At 32.9% G+C, this 19,127-nt stretch overlaps 2 protein-coding genes and 1 pseudogene across 2 annotated transcripts; 1 reads left to right on the plus strand and 2 right to left on the minus strand.

The window, feature by feature from the left end:
- The first annotated feature begins 3,006 nt into the window (after positions 1-3,006).
- LOC123896695 lies at positions 3,007-3,530 on the plus strand (annotated as a pseudogene).
- Positions 3,531-3,704: 174 nt separating this feature from the next.
- Positions 3,705-6,037, minus strand: LOC123899743 (F-box protein At1g60400-like). The gene is made up of 3 exons (XM_045950954.1): positions 5,565-6,037; positions 4,192-5,158; positions 3,705-4,099 (listed from the first exon to the last, which is right to left on the minus strand). The coding sequence occupies exons 2-3, from the start codon at positions 5,134-5,136 to the stop codon at positions 3,875-3,877; spliced, it is 1,170 nt and encodes a 389-aa protein (XP_045806910.1). The 5' UTR covers positions 5,137-5,158; positions 5,565-6,037; the 3' UTR covers positions 3,705-3,874.
- A 9,443-nt stretch (positions 6,038-15,480) lies between these two features.
- LOC123897822 (ADP,ATP carrier protein 1, chloroplastic-like) lies at positions 15,481-19,127 on the minus strand. The gene is made up of 4 exons (XM_045948611.1): positions 18,165-19,127; positions 17,223-17,477; positions 16,624-17,115; positions 15,481-16,082 (listed from the first exon to the last, which is right to left on the minus strand). The coding sequence occupies exons 1-4, from the start codon at positions 18,939-18,941 to the stop codon at positions 15,729-15,731; spliced, it is 1,878 nt and encodes a 625-aa protein (XP_045804567.1). The 5' UTR covers positions 18,942-19,127; the 3' UTR covers positions 15,481-15,728.

Raw genomic sequence — 19,127 nt, forward strand, 5'->3', positions numbered from 1 at the left:
TGAGAATTAAGGAAAAAGATGTCGACAAAGAAATAGGACCACCCCTATGACTATGATACAGACCAAATTGTTCATATCCTTAGATATGCATCATTGAAAAAAAGTAACAGAAATTGTAACATCTTCAAAATTGAAAGGGACTCATTTGTTTTCTCTCTATGTATTGATTATTACGTGAAGGATTTGTTATTGTTATATTTACAAGAGATATATCAAGGAATCCAATATGGATGACAGAAAAGAATTGAAGCATGTTTGGTTTTTTTCTTAATAATGGCATACCTATACTATATTGTTTGTATTGGTTTAATCAGGGCCGTATCTAGAGTCATGAACTATTTTTAACAGTTCACAATTCTTACAGAAAAGGAAGTGAGGGACCCGAAAAGGAGGAATTCGTGGAAGCTTAAGCTGACCAGTTAAGCAAAAACATGCCATGAAACGTCTTAAAGAAAGTGCATCGATCTATGACTCAGCCAGTAATTTCTTCGGTGCCATACCTTTTCGAAAAACCAATTTAAGAATGAGAGAAAATGCAATAGGCTTGACAACTGACACATTGTACAAAATGATGGAAAGTAAAAGGAGGTGAAGGAATGGAAACAGATTTCCTGCTGTAACTGCGTTGACGCAGTTACAGCAACAACCGTTCTATCGTAATTAATGGCTAGGATGATTTCAGTGCATATATATAATGTAAACTATCTTATGTAAAATCAATGGCTGAGATTAATTACGGCTTGTAACTGCGTGTTTTTTCAACAGCAGCAAATCCGGGTTCGTACTTCCCCTACTCAAGAGAGAGTACTCCTACATGTAAACGCCAAAATTTGTTTAATTTATTGTTTTGCATCCCAACAAGCCACACATAAACTCGTGAACCCCACTATTTTCATTTGTTGCTTTCAAAGTAAAAATCTCTACATCGACCTATAATGGGACCACTTCAATCAGTATTTCTTGTATTGGATTCAGTGTTAGCCTTATTTTTCCAATAGTTCATGTGAATCTAACTTTAGGTGCATTCAATTAGACGATTCACAACTTTAACTTTAACACATGCATGGCTTCACATCACTACAGGATCGTGATGAGTATTTATTTATAGTTGAAATAGCATGAACAATTTAATAAAACAGATTTTGAATTCTAGAACTCGATCGATACACAATTTTGAACCATTCGAGTTCTAGAATCCAAGTGATATCGATATAATTTTTTGACGTGAATGAAACAAAAACACTAAGAAATTAAATGAGAAAAACATTAGAGTAATATTACCTTTGCATTCAACTGAAAATAGTGTGTGAAGTCTTTTGATGACTTAGGGCTTGTTTGGCTCAGCTGTTTTTAGAGCTTATGCAAACAACTTATGCAATTTTTATATATTATTATAAGTTTGTCAAGATAGTTTATGATAAAATAGCTTATAAAATTACAATTTTCACTAGTGTGAACTTATAAAATTGCATAAAACATAATTTATATTTTATAACCTGTTTACATAAGCTCTAAAAAAAGCTGGGCTAAACGTACCCTTAGTATGTTTTGAAAGCAACATTTTGTGTAAAATAGGTGGTTTTTGGAGGATTTGTAGTGGAGGGAGAAAAGTCGATGAATGATATTATTGTTTGTATGCTTAATTTGAGTAGTAGGAACTCGCTGAGGCTTAATAGTCTCACATCACGACTCCCGTATTTTTTCAGAAAAATAGGTGATTGCATAGCTAAGCGAAAGAGGAAGGAGACGAAGATACTTGACAGATTGAAGACTTGTGCAAAATTCGTTGTTTATTTTTTTTTTTGGTCAGGTAGCCTAGTGGCTTGAAATTCCACCTTTAAAGATGGATAAGTGGAGTGTCCAGGGTTCGAACCCTGGCTCCTGCATATAAAATGCTGATGTCCCAACCAATTGAGCTAAGCTCATGGGGACAATTCCCTGTTTATTTTATTCATTATGCACTGAGAAAAGTTTTGGACAAGTTGTATATAAATTTGTATATTAGTTATATATGCCTCTGATATTCAGGGCCATGACCCGACATTACGACAATTTAGTATTTTGCTTCTCAGTAGTATACATATATTGTTTGTCAGTTTGTTATTTACGCTCTTATTGACATTCTAGATAAATCAATATGAGATGTTATAACACCTCTTCCAAAAAGATAACTTACTACATCAAGTTCCACTCATTTTCAATGGAAGAGTGCTTAGGCACAAGCATAAATCTTAAAGTTTTATAAAGGCAAGGTTCAAACTCTCTTCGAGTTGAATCTACACCAGACATGGAACACTCAACAGAGCTCCATCGTCGCAGTATGGTTAGATAGCTCGCGATGAGAGGTTCACACCGTGGGGCAAGAATTCTTAGTAGTTATCCTTCCATTGTTCCCTATTCTGAGTCCAACTTTGAACACTCGATAAAGTTTCCGACTTTACAAGCAAAGCATAAAATGGTGAACCATGCCTATTGATGAGACATCGTTTAGCAAATACTAGTGCAAAGTGTGGTTACACTTGGCAAATAGAACATTAAGACGCACATATACTTGTGAACATACAAACAAAAACTACATTAATGAAGCTAGTCGTCAAACCTAAAAATTGCTTAAATCGTCAAGCGCGCAAGATATTCAACTCAACATTACAAGATGAATAATCATTTGTCGAGTATATGAATATTTGATAAACATGCATACGAGTTCAAGTTTAGTTCAGATAAATAAATACTTGACAAAATTAGACATACAAAACGAGCAGTCATACAAACACAAAGTCGAGCAAACTACACTTGACAAAAAAATAGTTACAATGGGTAAGATTCAACAAGCACACAGCCGCCAGAATTTTTAAGTAGATATGCTACCATTTCTCTTACTTTCTCATCACATATCCATGGGTAAGATTTCACTTTCAATCAATGGCGGAACCAGGAAATTAAATTCGGGGGGCCGCTAAACCAGGAAATTCTGAAAAGCTGTATACACTTTTTAATAATATTTGAAAATTGAAATGGCTGACATTGTACACCGTTTATGCATCTTTACAGGAGAAGCCGAAAATGGGAACAATGGAGAGATTGAAGTTCTTGATGTATTCAAGATATATAAGGGATCTTGCCACTTTAGTGGTTGCATATGGAATAAGCATTAATCTTGTTGAAGTTACATGGAAATCTAAGCTCAAAGCTCAGTTTCCTAGTCCGAATGAGTACTCGTCCTTTATGGGAGACTTCTCAACTGCAACTGGAATCGCTACCTTCACGATGATGCTTGTAAGCCAATTTATATTCGACGAATATGGATGGGGAGTTGCTGCAAAGATCACACCTTCTGTTCTCCTTTTGACTGGAGTTGGTTTCTTTTCTGTTCTCCTTTTGGGGAGTCGCACCCGTTATTGGAAAGCTTGGAATGACTCCACTGCTAGCTGCTGTATATGTCGATGCCTTGCAAAACTGCTAATTACAGCTTATTTGATCCCTGCAAAGAAATGGCCTACATACCCTTGGATAAGGATACCAAGATTTGAACTCTTCCCTCCAACTTTATCATCATATTTATAACATGAAACTTTATCATCATATATATAATATGAATAAAGATTAAAATTTTATTATTATTATTATTATTATTATTATTATTATTATTATTATTATTTGCATTTACCAAATTTTGATTAACTATACGTAACACCTAAATAATATTAATGTAACTCGGTTCCGTTGTTAACAATAAATGAATACAAATAAAGAAGACAAAGAGTTACAAGATAACATAACATCCGAAAAGAGTTTCATAACATTAGAATAATATAACATATCAAAAGAGTTACAATATAATATAATATATAATAAAACTTAGTCGACTATAAACCTAACGGGGTATGTTAAATCCAACAAACACACAGCCGTCAGAAGTTAGGTCTACACCCTCCTGACTGATAACAAAGGTGGCAGGTGGTGGAGAATTCCGAAGTAGATATGTTACCAGTTCTCTTGCTTCCTCATCACTTTCCCATGGGTAAGATTCCACTTTCAATGACTTCAATTTAACAAAACTAGGAAATTGGGTTTTCAGTGAATCATTCCTTTTCAGAACCTGCATATTATTATACATATAAAATTAGAGTGAATTGTATACATTCAAAATAAAAAATATGAAGCGGGGAAAAAAATACTAAAGTAACTTACATTAACCAACAATGTAAGGAATGTGAAACTGAGAGTCATTATCTTGACTTTAGCAATCAAATGCAACCAACCAATCAAGTTATCGTCTCCCATAGTGGGAGGTCCATGCGTACATTCAAATTTTAGTTCTTCCAACAAATTTAAATTGCATGTAGAACTAGAAGGGGCTGGGAAAGTAGCAACAATGTCCTTGATAGTGAGAGAAGTGAGTTTTGGAGTACAAAGTATGACTTTGCAAATCTTGGATGTAGGATGAAATACACCTATGGCCAAATTAGAAACTTTAGAATTGGATATGCAAATGCCTTGCGCATCATCCTGTATTCTACAAGCCATAATGGCCAACTTACTCAACATATTACATGTTGAAAAGGGCTCAGCATAGCCATTGTCACCGGTAAAGAAAGTGAAACACGAAAGTTTTAAAGTTTTCAATGCTGGCAAGTTCAAAGATTTTGGAAACATTATGGTATACAGTTTAGTTACATCCCATAGGCAAAGAGAAAGGGATGTCAAAGAAGCACAATTAAAAATGGAAAGGGGCAACTCAAAATTAGTACTAGTTATGTGGTCTAGTTGAGTATTGATTTCGAGTTGTTGCACGTCATGTGACGCAGCATATTCCATGATCTGTATGGGAATATTAGTTTGAGCGGGATATGGATAATTCCTACATCCATTCGCATATGAGATGGTATGAAGGGGAATAGAGTTGTCACGGGTAGATAGAAAGTGAGATACAAAATCTTCAAAGATATCACCATCATATAGTTCAAAGTGATGCAAGTTGATATTAGTGACAGATTTCCAAAGGTTTTCCCATCTTTTAGACAAAACACAAGTCTGGGCAGATTGTTGTGTGGTCATAAATTGAATTATATGTAAAAGGAGATGGTCGGGTAAGGCACTGAGTCTGTCTATGTCACTTTCCTTTTGTCTTTTCATTTTCAATAATACCTTTTGTGACCTAACAAAGTAACAGCAAAGCCGTTAAATTAAAAAAATAAAACTGATTTTAGTGACAAGTTAAAATCTAACACAAAGAAACCCTATTTCTAGAAAAATCCATTTGAAAGAGATAAAACACTAACTAAGGAGTTTTGGATTCATTCATTCATCATATAAATAAAAGTGAGCTAAACATGACACTAAATTCTAGAATTTTTAACTTGAAATAGAATCATCAATTCTATTATTATGAAGAAACCAACCAAACATGACAGAAGTTAAAGTCTTATCAGTTAAATTAATCATCCAAATCTCAATAATCAAAACTCAGAAATTAAAAAACAGAAAAAATAGACATGGAAATAAAAAGAAAAGAAAAATAGAAGCAAAATATTAAAGTGAAAGATTGGGAATTATAAACGTACTTGATTAAATTGAATTGAACCGTGCTGTGTGTTCAGTGATTGTTGTTTGGTGTTTCGATCGATCGATGTGCGAAGGGAGGGACGGAGGGAGGAACAGAGACAGATTTCCTTAAACTTTGTTTTTACTAAAAGACAATATATATATATATATATTGCTCAATAACGCTTCATCGAATACAAATTTTACAAAATCCACCGTTGGATTGAAAGTTTATATCATTTAAATCATCCATGTTCAATTTTACAAAAATCTAAAATCGTTTGATATGTTATTAAGACCGATCAAGATTAACGCTTTATGTGTTTTCATTGAATACCGACCAATCCCCGACCAACAAGTAATATCTTTATTTTTTCAACTAAATCTTCCGAAAAACAATCCATATCTTTTTCCTTAAAAAAATCCATATCTTTTATATAATCTACCAAACTAATCCGACCAATAAGTAATATCTTATTATTTTTTTTTTGACAAAAGTAATATCTTATTATTTATATATATAATATAGGGTTTTGCTATAAGACACCCACCTTTAAATTAGAAGGTGTCTTTTAGCAAGCTACACCTTTACTAGTCGACAAAAATATCCAACTTTTTTCTTAAACAACCAAAAAAGGAGGGGTATTACCGTAATTAACATATAATTATAAACAACAATTTTCTTTTCTTCAGTTAAACTGATTTTGTTTTATCAGAGCAAAAATTGATTTTCTTTTCCTTCATCATTCAATTTCCATTTTTTTATCAGGCCTCTCCGTAATGAATGACCAATGGGTTGATAAAAAAAAACGAAGACTTATTGTTTTGATAAAAAAAAAAATCACTTTAGCTTCTTTGTTGTTGTTGCCGGAAATAATGTTTCTGATCTACTTGCAATTTTTTTAGATCTCTTTCATTCCTTAAACTAATTTTTAATTTTAAAATCAATTTAGAAAATTTTAACCGCCGCAAAGATTTAATCTTTCAATTCTATTGGCTATTTAAGCGCTTCTGAAATAGGTAAAGAAGAAGATGATTCACTTGGCCAAAAATAGTTCAACCATAAATAGCCATATGCATTGCTGACCAATTGGACAAAGAAAGCAAAAATTGGAATTTTAGTTTTTTTAATAAATATTAATTAATTACAGTCATACTCTTCCTTTTTTGGTTGTTTAAGAAAAAAATTAATATTTTTGTCAACTAGCAAAGGTGTGGCTTGCTAAAAGACACATTCTAATTTAAAGGTGGGTGTCTTATAGCAAAACCCTATATTATCTATATATATAATTCCTAAATAGTTATCCTAATGTTTATCTAAACCCTAATTCACTTAAACCAATCAAATGTTTTCATTTAGCCATGTCATCCAATACATCCAATTAAATCACTCTATCATGCCACATCACTTCCTATTTCTCTCTAAAACTCAATTTAGTAGTTAATTTAATTCTTGCTCCTCTTCCAATGCCCACCAATCAATATGTATCCGTTTCATTTTTCTTTTCATATGCAACATTTACTTTGAAGAAATTATATGCCTAATAATATATTCACCATTTATATGCATTATCTTTTCATATGCTCTTTTCAAGTTTTGTTTCCCTTAAATGTGCATATCCCTTACCCCATATATATATATATATATATATATATATATATATATATATTACCTTCATTCATGCAACTTTATGCTTCTCTCCATTTCCAAATTATGTGATTATTTGTTACCATTGTTTTGTAATATTTCCTTTTTGCAAATGGGTGACCATCATTCTTCTTCTTCTTAATTTTTGTTTTAATCTCTTTCTTTTAGTGGTTTTGGTATTTTTGTGATGATTACATCCAATTTTTTTTTCAAAACTAAATACTTCGCATTAATCTGTGTCATTTCTTTGTTCATATGATTCATCCTCTTTTACGAATTTGCGGGTCTTTTGTGTGGAGTAATTCAAATTAGCATTCCTATGGTAATTCCAAACCAACATAAATCTATTATCTATGTATCATTTAAATGTGTCATTTTCATTTTTTTGTCAATTAACTGATCTTCTATACTAACTTCCAAATAATCCAAGGTGTGATTCAGATTACTGGTCCTATTGTTGTTCCGTTAGCCGATGATTTAATGCAAACACAAAGAATGACTATTGAGAAGTTGTTCGAATCCCCTATTTATAGATTTATAAAACTAGATGCTCTAATTAATTATAAATTTGATATTTTTATTTGTGGACTAATTAAGCGAAAACACTTCAACCATGCTATGATTGGAGTTTGAATCTCGGATTCTCTATTTTATTATTTTGAAAATATTTATTGTTTCAATTTCTCCGATTATAATATAAAACAACGCATCACACCCGTGCATCGCACGGGTAAGGGTCTAGAATTTATTAATCACTTGAATTTTTTTTTAGCACTTTAATCACTTGAACCTATCATATACCTTGGTCGGATTAGTTTGGTCACTCTGACAATTTGAATAATGGCAACTTCAATACAAGTAAGTCTTTCTCTTCAATTGAAGTTTCTATGTTGCTACTGATGTTGCTATATATGTTCCCCAATTAAATTTTGTTTTTAAGTTTAGTGATTCTTGATAATGTTAGTGGCTCTTCATCTGTGAAAAAGTCTTAAAATTTAGGTTATACTTCACCCAAAATTTAACATAGTATCATAGAAATTGTCTGAATAAGTTACTTTAGTTCAAACTTCAAAACAATTAATAATCGGTAGTTCTAACTCTAACTAGTGAAATGGTGAAAGAGAAGAGAAGTGAAGGTGGTGGAGGCAGGGGTTATTAGACATGAGAGTAAGTAGTGGGTTTGTTTACTTAGGTAGTGGTTTTAGGGTAATATTATATTATCTATATATAAACTCACACTCCAACCCTTTGCCTTGTTTTTATTTATTTTTTAATATTGGTCGACCGACTCCACCGCTAAAAGCCTAAAAGATTAACCAGTTCCGATATTTATACATAGCGGCTATACCAATTTATGAGAAAAATGACGCTATTTTGAACATAGCCGAGCCAAGATGCCGTACCGGCTTTCATATCGGATAGCCAAAATTCCAATACGCTATACTGGTATACCGACACTATACCGGATATTTAACAACACTGTTCAATTCACAGTTATAACACAATATTAGAAGTGTGATCTAAGTGTGTTATATGTGACTAAATGAATCTTTGATAACTCTGTATTTATCATATTAAAATGTAGTTAGGCTCGACTCAATTTTAGAAAACAAGATTCTAAAAACAATTTTTTTAAAATTATCATATTATAAGTACGAAGTTTTCACTGTCGTTTAACAATTACTTCTCTACTTCAGAAAATATGTAGGCTATACAAAGTGGATTTTCCCTCTTAAAAACACTTACTAATATACTGTTGTAAAAATTGGACCTAATCACAATAATAAATCACATATAAATTTAAATAATCCAATAAACATTTAACAAAATAAAATAAAATAGAGATTAGTAAAACTTATCTTATGATTGTTGTATATTGTTGTCGGCACCATAGCGAAATAAGCAACCACCGAGTCTCAAATAGGGAGAATAGTAAACCATGAAATAATAATACCTGAGGCATGCTGATCGCACTGTCCTTAAGGATTTCTCCGCCTCATAAGCGCAAATCCTCCAGGATTCAACAGGTCCTTCCTGGATATGAATCATATCCGAGATAACAGAACTAACAAGAATTATTAGACACCGGTGATTTAATCCAGGAAGATAACTCAATTTGTGAGGAAGAGAAAAATAATTTTTCTATTTTATATCACGTATCAAAACATAGAAAGGAGGAGCCATAGCCCATGAATAAAAACCGTGAGTGTGGCTTGCTTCAATTCCTCTCACGGCCCACTTCCTCAATCACCTATCTTTTTTTTATGAGTAATTAGTCAATTTAGTCCCTAAATTATCACTCTCTCACTAACTTAGTCCCCAAACTATTAAAACCAACTAAAAGGTCCCTAAACATTTTTCATCCATCAATTAGGTCCCTAAACTATTTTTCAACTATGGTTTAAATTATGGTTAAGTTTGTTTTTTGGTTTATGTTGATTTAGCAGTAATGTTTCATTTGGTTTAAATTTGATTTAGCAGTAATGAATTTTTGTTGTTACTAGGTAGTGAACGAGACAAAGGATGATTTAGCATTAATGAATTATGTTAAAAATGAATTTGATTTAACAGTATGGTTTAGGGACTATTTGTTTTAGCAGTATGATTTAACAGTGTTGTTACTATTTTGTTGTTTTTTAAGATAGTTTAGGGACTAATTAAATTGAAGTATTTTTTATAGTTTAGGGACTACTAACAGTCACTTAACGGAAAAGTTAACCGAGGGACTAAATTGAAGGATGTGAATATAGTTTAGGGACCTTTTAGTTGTTTTTAATAGTTTAGGGACTAAGTTGGTAAGAGAGTGATAGTTTAGGGACTAAATTGACTAATTACTCTTTTTTTATATATGCTCATGTGGTGGTGATTAAAAAGTTAGTGTTGCAAGCATAACTGAATATCCTAATAATTAGGATTAAGTCTGAATATATTGAATTATAAAAAAGTTTCTTTGACTAAGTGATTAAATCACATTTAACAAACAATCAATAATATTAATTCTTTAAAAACTATATATAAAACAACATTAAATAATTTTAAAATAAATTAAATGATCAAAATATCCAACAATCCTCCACAATTTATTTTAAAGTTTTAAAAAAATACTCAAAAAATCATTTCCTGGATTAACATCATTGATGTAATGCATCAAACTGGTTTAGCAAGCTATATGAACCAGCCCTAGACTGATAGTACTTAACACACAGTAACATTGGTGTAGCAAGCTATATGAACCAATGAAACTTAGCGTATGTTAGCGGTCTACCAATCGCATTACATCCCACATTTCTTGCCGGTAACAATTCATGCATCAATCTATAGCTACACAACTTTTAAAATTAACATTCCTTAAAATTAGGTACTCCAAATTTTCTCAAATCATGGAATTCACATATATATATATATATATATAGAACAATATCATACACACATTCTTACAACAAGAATGTTAAGCATAGTTTAGGAGACTTACTTGGCTTCCTCAGTGGCCAAACCAGGGATAGAAACAATTTTGTGACACATCGAGGGGAATTGGACTTAAGCCATTTGAAATTAACAAGTGATAGGAACCCAACCTTTGTGATTGGAGATCCCATGAATAAGGTTCATATGGGTAAGAACAAGTTACTTGTTAGATCTGCTAGCACACAAAAATTAGTTAATTAATTTTTGACTTAGTCTTTTTCCTAAGGTGTGAGTGAGAAAGTGCTAGACACTGCATTATTGAGAGGGTAAGCAATAAAGCTTTTAATGATTTTCATATCCCTTATGGGTGGTGTATGATTTGCAGCATATACTTGATGAAATCACCTATGTGGGTGTCAAGTGGGGCCGCTTGTATGAGATCTTGGCGAAATCTCTAGAGCACTCATGAAAGAATCCAGGCACGCGCACGACCTATTAGCGCAACACAGCGGCAACAGCAAGAAATGTGGGGTGTAATGCGATTGGTAGACCGCTAACATACGCTAAGTTTCATTGGTTCATATAGCTTGCTACACCAATGTTACTGTGTGTTAAGTACTATCAGTCTAGGACTGGTTCATATAGCTTGCTACACCAGTTTGATATATTACATCAATGATGTTAATCCATGAAATATTTTTGAGTACTCTTTTGAACTTTAAAATAAATTGTGGGGGATTGTTGTACATTTTGTACATATATTTTATTTTAAAGTTATTTAAAAATATTTTATATATAGTTTTAAAAGAATTAATTTATGATATTATTATTAATTAATGATTTGTTAAGTAACGTTTTACTTGGTCAATAAACACGTTGCTTTTCCGTTGATATATTACCTACTTACTCCTAGTTAATAGCAATGATGGCTATAATTAAGAAGAGGTTTTTCTCGTTTTCTACTATGAGTAGATATGTGGACGTGGGATTATAAAAGAAAGAGAGTGCTTAAACATATTGAGCTTTTGGGGCACATACACTTCATAACAAAAATCAATATTACATTTTCACATATAATTTGAGTATTATCTTCCTGGATTACATCACCGGTGTCTATTAATTCTTGCTAGTTCTGTCACCTCGGAGATGATTCATATCCGGGAAGGACCTGTTGAATCCTGGGGGATTTGCGCTTATGAGGCGGATAAATCCTTAAGGACAGTGCGATCAGCACGCCTCAGGTATTGCATCACGGTTTGATATTTTGCAGGTGTAATTCATTGTTTACTATGCGGGTGTCTACATCAAATTACTACACTCACAAGAGATAAGTTCATCTGAACTCTATTTTAATTTATTTTCTATAATATTTGTTGAATTACTTAAATTAATATATGGTTGAATATTGTGATTAGGTACAATTTTTTCCAACAATCTTAAGGATTTACTACTCCGTCCCAAAATATAAGCAAAAGGAGGTCAACAAAAGTGAATGTATCTGGACTAAATTTTAAACCAAATATATCAACTTTCATTGACCAATTTTTGCTTATATTTTGGGACGGGGGGAGTACCATGTTTTGTGACCTAATTCTCATAGCAGTCGTCGCGATTCATATATGGTATTATTTCATGGTTTACTATTCTCCCTATTTGAGACTCGGTGGTTGCTTACTTCGCGGTAGTGCCGACAACGATATACAACAATCATAGATAAGTTCTATAATCTCTATTTTATTTTATTATCAATATTTGTTTAATTACATAAATTAATATGTTGTTTATTATTATGGATGTGATGTCATAGGCCCAATTTTTACAACATATACATGGTCAAAAAGTTGCTAGTGAAAACCTCCTCCCCAAATTTATTCATTTGCTCAAATTTAGGATTTGTTTAATGTAGAAATTTCAGTGTGCATAAGTGGTTAATATTGCATCAACTATGGATGAAATAAAGTCACTAGATCTAGAAATAAACCCCAATTTTGTTTAGTGATTTTAACTCTTTTTTTAAGTTTTAGTGTTAATTTTGTTAATTTTATTTTTTAGGATAAAAAAGAGAAGCAGCCTGCAAGTTTAAAGCAGCCTCAAGTTTAAAAGCACTCGTGGACCTTCAGTTAGATTGTGAAAAAAAGGCGTTAATAAAAAAATATGTTTTCTACAATTTGTTACAAGTTACATATAGAAGAGAGAGCTCTGCCTCTTTAATTTCCCTTTTTTGTGAAGTCTATGACCCGGTAAAAAAAAGCTTTGTGTTCAACAATAATGTGTCCTTTTCTTTCTGTGCTGAAGAGGTTGCTGAAGTCCTCGGTATTAAAAATATCGGGAATAGTTTAGAATACACTGCTGCAGAAAGATTTTCGGAGTTTGTTTATGAGTTGAAAGAAAATTTTGATCCTGACGGTTCTAGACAAATAAAAACAAAAAGTATTAAGATATTTCTGAAAAAAATGACGATAGATGACGAGCAAAGTAGATCTAATTTCAAACAACTTCTTTCTTATTTTTTGATTGAGCGATTTTTGTTGTGCTCCCCCGATCCCCAGAAGACACGTGTATCTTCTTGGGGAATGGTCGAAGACATGAATGCCTTTGAAGAGTTTAATTGGGCAAAGACCATTTATGATAACATTTGTGAATCTTTCGAGAAACGGAAGGCTGTGATGCATAAGCAACATTAATTTTCGACAAATGTAATCCTATTAGTGTTGTTGTTGCTTATGCATCACAACCTTCAGTTTCCCGAAAGATTCACAAATGTTATCATAAATGGTCTTTGCCCAATTAACCTCTTCAAAGGCATTCATGTCTTCGACCATTCCCCAAGAAGATACACGTGTCTTCTGGGGATCGGGGGAGCACAACAAAAATCGCTCAATCAAAAAATAAGAAAGAAGTTGTTTGAAATTAGATCGACTTTGCTCGTCGTCTATCGTCATTTTTTCCAAAAATATCTTAATACTTTTTGTTTTTATTTGTCTAGAATCGTGAGGATCAAAATTTTCTTTCAACTCATAAACAAACTCCGGAAATCTTTCTGCAGCAGTGTATTCTAAACTATTCCCGGTATTTTTAATACCGAGGACTTCAGCAACCTCTTCAGCACAGAAAGAAAAGGACACGTTATTGTTGAACACAAAGCTTTTTTTTTACCGGGTCATAGACTTCACAAAAAAGGGAAATTAAAGAGGCAGAGCTCTCTCTTCTATATGTAACTTGTTACAAATTGTAGAAAATAGATTTTTTTATTAACGCCTTTTTTTCACAATCTAACTGAAGGTCCACGAGTGCTTTTAAACTTGAGGCTGCTTAAAACTTGCAGGCTGCTTCTCTTTTTTATCCTAGAAAATAAAATTAACAAAATTAACACTAAAACTTAAAAAAATAGTTAAAATCACTAAACAAAATTGGGGTTTATTTCTGGATCTAGTGACTTTATTTCATCCATAGTTGATGCAATATTAACCACTTATGCACACTGAAATTTCTACATTAAACAAATCCTAAATTTGAGCAAATGAATAAATTTGGGGAGGAGGTTTTCACTAGCAACTTTTTGACCATGTATATTAGTAAGTGTTTTTAAGAGGGAAAATCCACTTTGTATAGCCTACAAATTTTCTGAAGTAGAGAAGTAATTGTTAAACGATAGTGAAAACTTCGTACTTATAATATGATAATTTTAAAAAAATTGTTTTTAGAATCTTGTTTTCTAAAATTGAGTCGAGCCTAACTACATTTTAATATGATAAATACAAAGTTATCAAAGATTCATTTAGTCACATATAACACACTTAGATCACACTTCTAATATTGTGTTATAACTTATAAGTGTGAATTGAACAGGGTTGTTAAATATCCGGTATAGTGTCGGTATACCAGTATAGCGTATTGGAATTTTGGCTATCTGATATGAAAGCCGGTACGACATCTTGGCTCGGCTATGCTCAAAATAGCGTCATTTTTCTCATAAATTGGTATAGCCGCTATGTATAAATATCGGAACTGATTAATCTTTTAGGCTTTTAGTGATGGAATCGGTCGACCAATATTAAAAAATAAATAAAAACAAGGCGAAGGGTTGGAGGGAGTGTTGAGTTGGTGTGGGTCGCTATAGTTATAGGAAATTATTTGTGTAATCTATTTATATGTTGTTCAATGTTAATGAAGGATAAGAAATCATTCAATAAGAAAATTATAGTCTTTCCCCCCTTTTATATAGAGACATGTTCGAATTGGAACAATTAACTCTATAATTTATCACTTTCTATCATTAGTGCTTTCATTTTCGAACTCCCTTTCATCCATGAAACCATGGCTATAAGCGCCCAAGAATTGTCACTGCTTCGGGAATCCATTGCAGCCCTTACTAGTTACTACAACCTTCAATGAATTTAAACTCACACAAGACATCCGTCACGAATCTTATGTCCGTATGTTTCAAAAGTTACATACCTTGCACATTAAATCCGAATCATCTTAATTGAATACACCAAGATTTAAAAATCTTGATTGAATACCACAAGAATTTTTTATCATAAAAAAGTCTTTTAATATCCCTTGAAAATGTACTCATGAACAATTCCGGAACACCTTTCTCCACCACAACCTTACTAAAAAAATCACATATTATTCTGATAGCATACTTTTGAATGATAAAAATTTGTATTTTTAATTTTTATTCAAAGATACACATTTTTGGACCCCCAAAAGAACAATGTGTTTATTTTTTGGGTATATATGCAAAGTGACTTGGAGTGGAGAAAACTCCTCCCAATGAATAAACAATGGAATGCTACATTTTGGACCACAAAAAGAACAATGAAATGCTACCATCACAAAAAAAACAAAAAAAAAAAACAATGAAATGCTACCATTAATTTAACAATATCAATACACATTCTTTCATTTTTATTATTTTAATTAATGAAATGAGAATAAACTCATTTATATATGGAGAGTTGAAGACTTAAAAAAAAAATTGATTGAAAAAAGTGAAAAGCAAACTTATTCTATAGCCAGATAATTTACCTACAACAAATAGTTTAACTTTAAGCTAACACTTTTTTCATGACTAATGCTTATTCTTTCTATCTAGCAATCCTATTTATAGAATTGCAAACTAAAATTAATCATTGTATGAATCTGAAGATTCAAATGGACTAATTGAAAAGTCACCTGCTTCTGTATTTAAATGTCCATTTCCTTCCTCATTCTCAGCCTCCACTAATGGTATCTTAGCAGCACCTGCTCTTTCCATCTCTTTCTCGAGTTCTTCTTCGCGACGCAGTGCGGTAAACTGAGTGTCGAGTGACTTGGCTGCTGCTAACCATGCAAGAACAATCACCAGAAGCACACCTCCCAAGTATGGAGTTGAATTAGCTAGTGAACCAAAAGTTAGGATCATGAACTGCTGAATTAAAGCACCGCCAGATTTTCCCAATGGATTGCATACTACATCAATGGCTGCCTTCCCCTTGACCTAAAGCAAGAAATTTAACACATGTTTATTGTAACGGGTCGATATCATACTTGTAAAAGCCACATAATTTTGGAGTAAGGCGTTGTTCGGTTAAACGTTTTAATTAAGTGTTTAGAGCATACATGCTTATCATATACTGCTTATGTATAAGCTATTTCTATAACACAAGATATATCAAATCAAATTGTTTTGATATATGCTATATAAGTTGTTTCCATAAACTATTCTCCATGAGCTTATGAAAATAAACTGAAAACAGTTTATGGACATGTCATAACTCATAAGTTGTTTTCATAAGTTATCCAAAACAGTCTTACAAGTGCTTATGGCAGTAGTGCAGGAGATGTAACAAATGAATGGATAATATTAGTATGAGAATGAGAGGAGTAAAACTCGACTATGAGAACATAAAGTCATATAACGATACTAAGAAGTGAACTTTACATAACTTTTAATCTTTATTAGTATATATATATGATGATAGAGTTTCATTGAAAGTTTCATGTTATACATATGATAAAGTTGAAGAAAAGATTCAAACCTTGGTATCCTCGTCTAAGGGTATATAGGCCATTTCTTTGCATGGATCAAATAAACTGTACTTAGCACTCTTGCTGAATATGTTTTGCAGGGCACCGACATATACAGCAGCTAGCAGTGGAGTTAATCCAAGCTTTCCGATAACGGGTGCGAGTGGATCGCCGAATAATATGAGAGAAAAGAAACCAACTCCAGTCAAAAGGAGAACAGAAGGTGTGATCTTCGCAGCAACTCCCCATCCATATTTGTCGAATATAAATTGGCTTACAAGCATCATCGTGAAGGTAGCAATTCCAGTTGCAGTTGAGAAGTCTCCCATAAAGGACGAGTACTCATTCGGACTAGGAAACTGAGCTTTGAGCTTAGATTTCCATGTAACTTCAACAAGATTAATGCTTATTCCATATGCAACCACTAGAGTGGCAAGATCCCTTATATATCTTGAAGACATCAAGAACTTCAAGCTCTCCATTGTTCCCATTTTCGGCTTCTCCTGGAAGAATGCATAAACGATGTAAAATGTCAGTCATTTCAATTTTCAAATATTATTAAAAAGTAGACAGTTTTTCAGAATTTCCAATCTGTCAACCAAAAGGCTACCTTTTTCTTCTTGCTACGAGCGGGGAGAGGAGCATAATTGTTCACCCACCAATACAGAAAACAGATAACAAGCCCCATACCGACAACAATGCTCATCATTGCTTTTAGAGAGATGGCCCAACCATCAACTCCAGGACCTAAAGTTTTCCTCAGATTAGAAAAGTATTTCACTGTCCGACCAGAAAATATAAGAGCAACATTGGCCCCAAGTCCAAACAATGGATAGAACCGCTTTGCTTCATCCACCGTAGTTATCTGCAAGACGGGAAAAAAAAAACCTATTAGTATTCTCATTTCTCCTTCACAGACAATAAGAACTTCATCATGAGCTAGTTCGGATAAACACCTTAACAAGAACTTAAGAAAAAAGAAACATTTTAGAAAAACAATGCAATAACTATTGTTTGTCAATACGTTGTACTCTCTTGTTCAACTCCTTGACATTCTATAACAGAACAGAACCTATCGAAAAATGTTTAACATACTATAAACACCTTAACATGTTTAGCATATCAGAATAAAAATTGATCATATGCAATACTATCACTCTTAAAATTGGGAGTTGGGCCTAACTCAACCCTACAAACCGGGTTGCAAGGTGAGGATTGCCTCTTACTTATAAATCCATGTCTAAACCAACTCACATCCTATGTGAGGCTTCTTAACACACACCCTCACGCCCAACACTATTGGGCTTGGTGTGGATATAAATGATGGGTGGCCCAATGGATCTTGGAGAGACTTTGATACCATCTTAGAATTGGGAGTTAGGACTAACCCAACCCTACAAACTCGACTTATAATGTAAAGATTGTCTCTTACTTATAAACTCATGTTCATGCCAACTCACATCCAATGAGACTTCTTAACAATAACAGAACAGAACCAATCGAAAAATGAACTAAAAACTACAAAGTATCAAAGCAAAAACAATGAAATTACCTGATTGGCAAGTCCCCAAAACAGGACAGAAACAACCACACTCCCCCACAATTCAGCCATAACATAGAACAAACAGAAACTCCAAATTCTCATAATTGCAAGAGGACCAAGAAACCGCGGTCCAAGGATATTAAGAAGATTATCAGCAAATGCTTGAGGGTGAATATAGTTACTAAGAGGATACAAAACAAACCCAAAAGCACCAAAGAAAGCAATAAAAGGAACAATAACTGAATAAAAAAGTGCTTGTTTTGACAAAACATTAGACAATTTAGTATACAACAACATAAAACCAATAGCCATAGGAAGATTCACCCAAGTTTTCAAAAAAGGAATAATCTCAGCACTACTTCCTCTAGCAGTCACAACAAGAACATCTTTTGTGTCTCTTAGAATAGTGTAATTGAACAAGATACAAAAAAACATCATTCCAAGAGGTATAATTTTCTTGAGTGTTGTAACTTCAACACCCAAAATTTTTTGTTTCCCAGTTTCTGATTCCTCAAAAACCACTTCCCCATCACCACCACCACCATCAACAGCAGCTGATTCAGCTTTACATATGAAATTTTTTTTGTCTTTTTTATCAAAAATTGAAGCTTTTAAGGTTGAACTATTGAGTTTATGCAACCCATTTGTATTTAGAGAAAACCCACCAAGGATTTTTGGGTTTGGTGAGAAAAATCTATGCTTTAAGCCATTTGATGGGTTTAAGAACTTGTTTTTGGGATTGGAAGGAAGAGAAAGAAACCCTTTTGACTGAAGAACAGCCTCCATGAGCAATGAGAGATAGAAAAGATGGGTGCAGAATGAAGATTGGAGAAGATGGGTTATATATTCTGAAAAGGAAGAAAAGTGGAAATACAAATATCTTTGCTTTTATATGTTTGAGAATCTGCCAAAAAAGGGGTTAAGGAAGACAACAAAAAATAAATTTTAAATTAAAAAATTTATGTGAATTGT

The sequence above is a fragment of the Trifolium pratense genome, linkage group LG7 (genome assembly GCF_020283565.1).
Source record: "Trifolium pratense cultivar HEN17-A07 linkage group LG7, ARS_RC_1.1, whole genome shotgun sequence".
Lineage (NCBI taxonomy): Eukaryota > Viridiplantae > Streptophyta > Magnoliopsida > Fabales > Fabaceae > Trifolium > Trifolium pratense.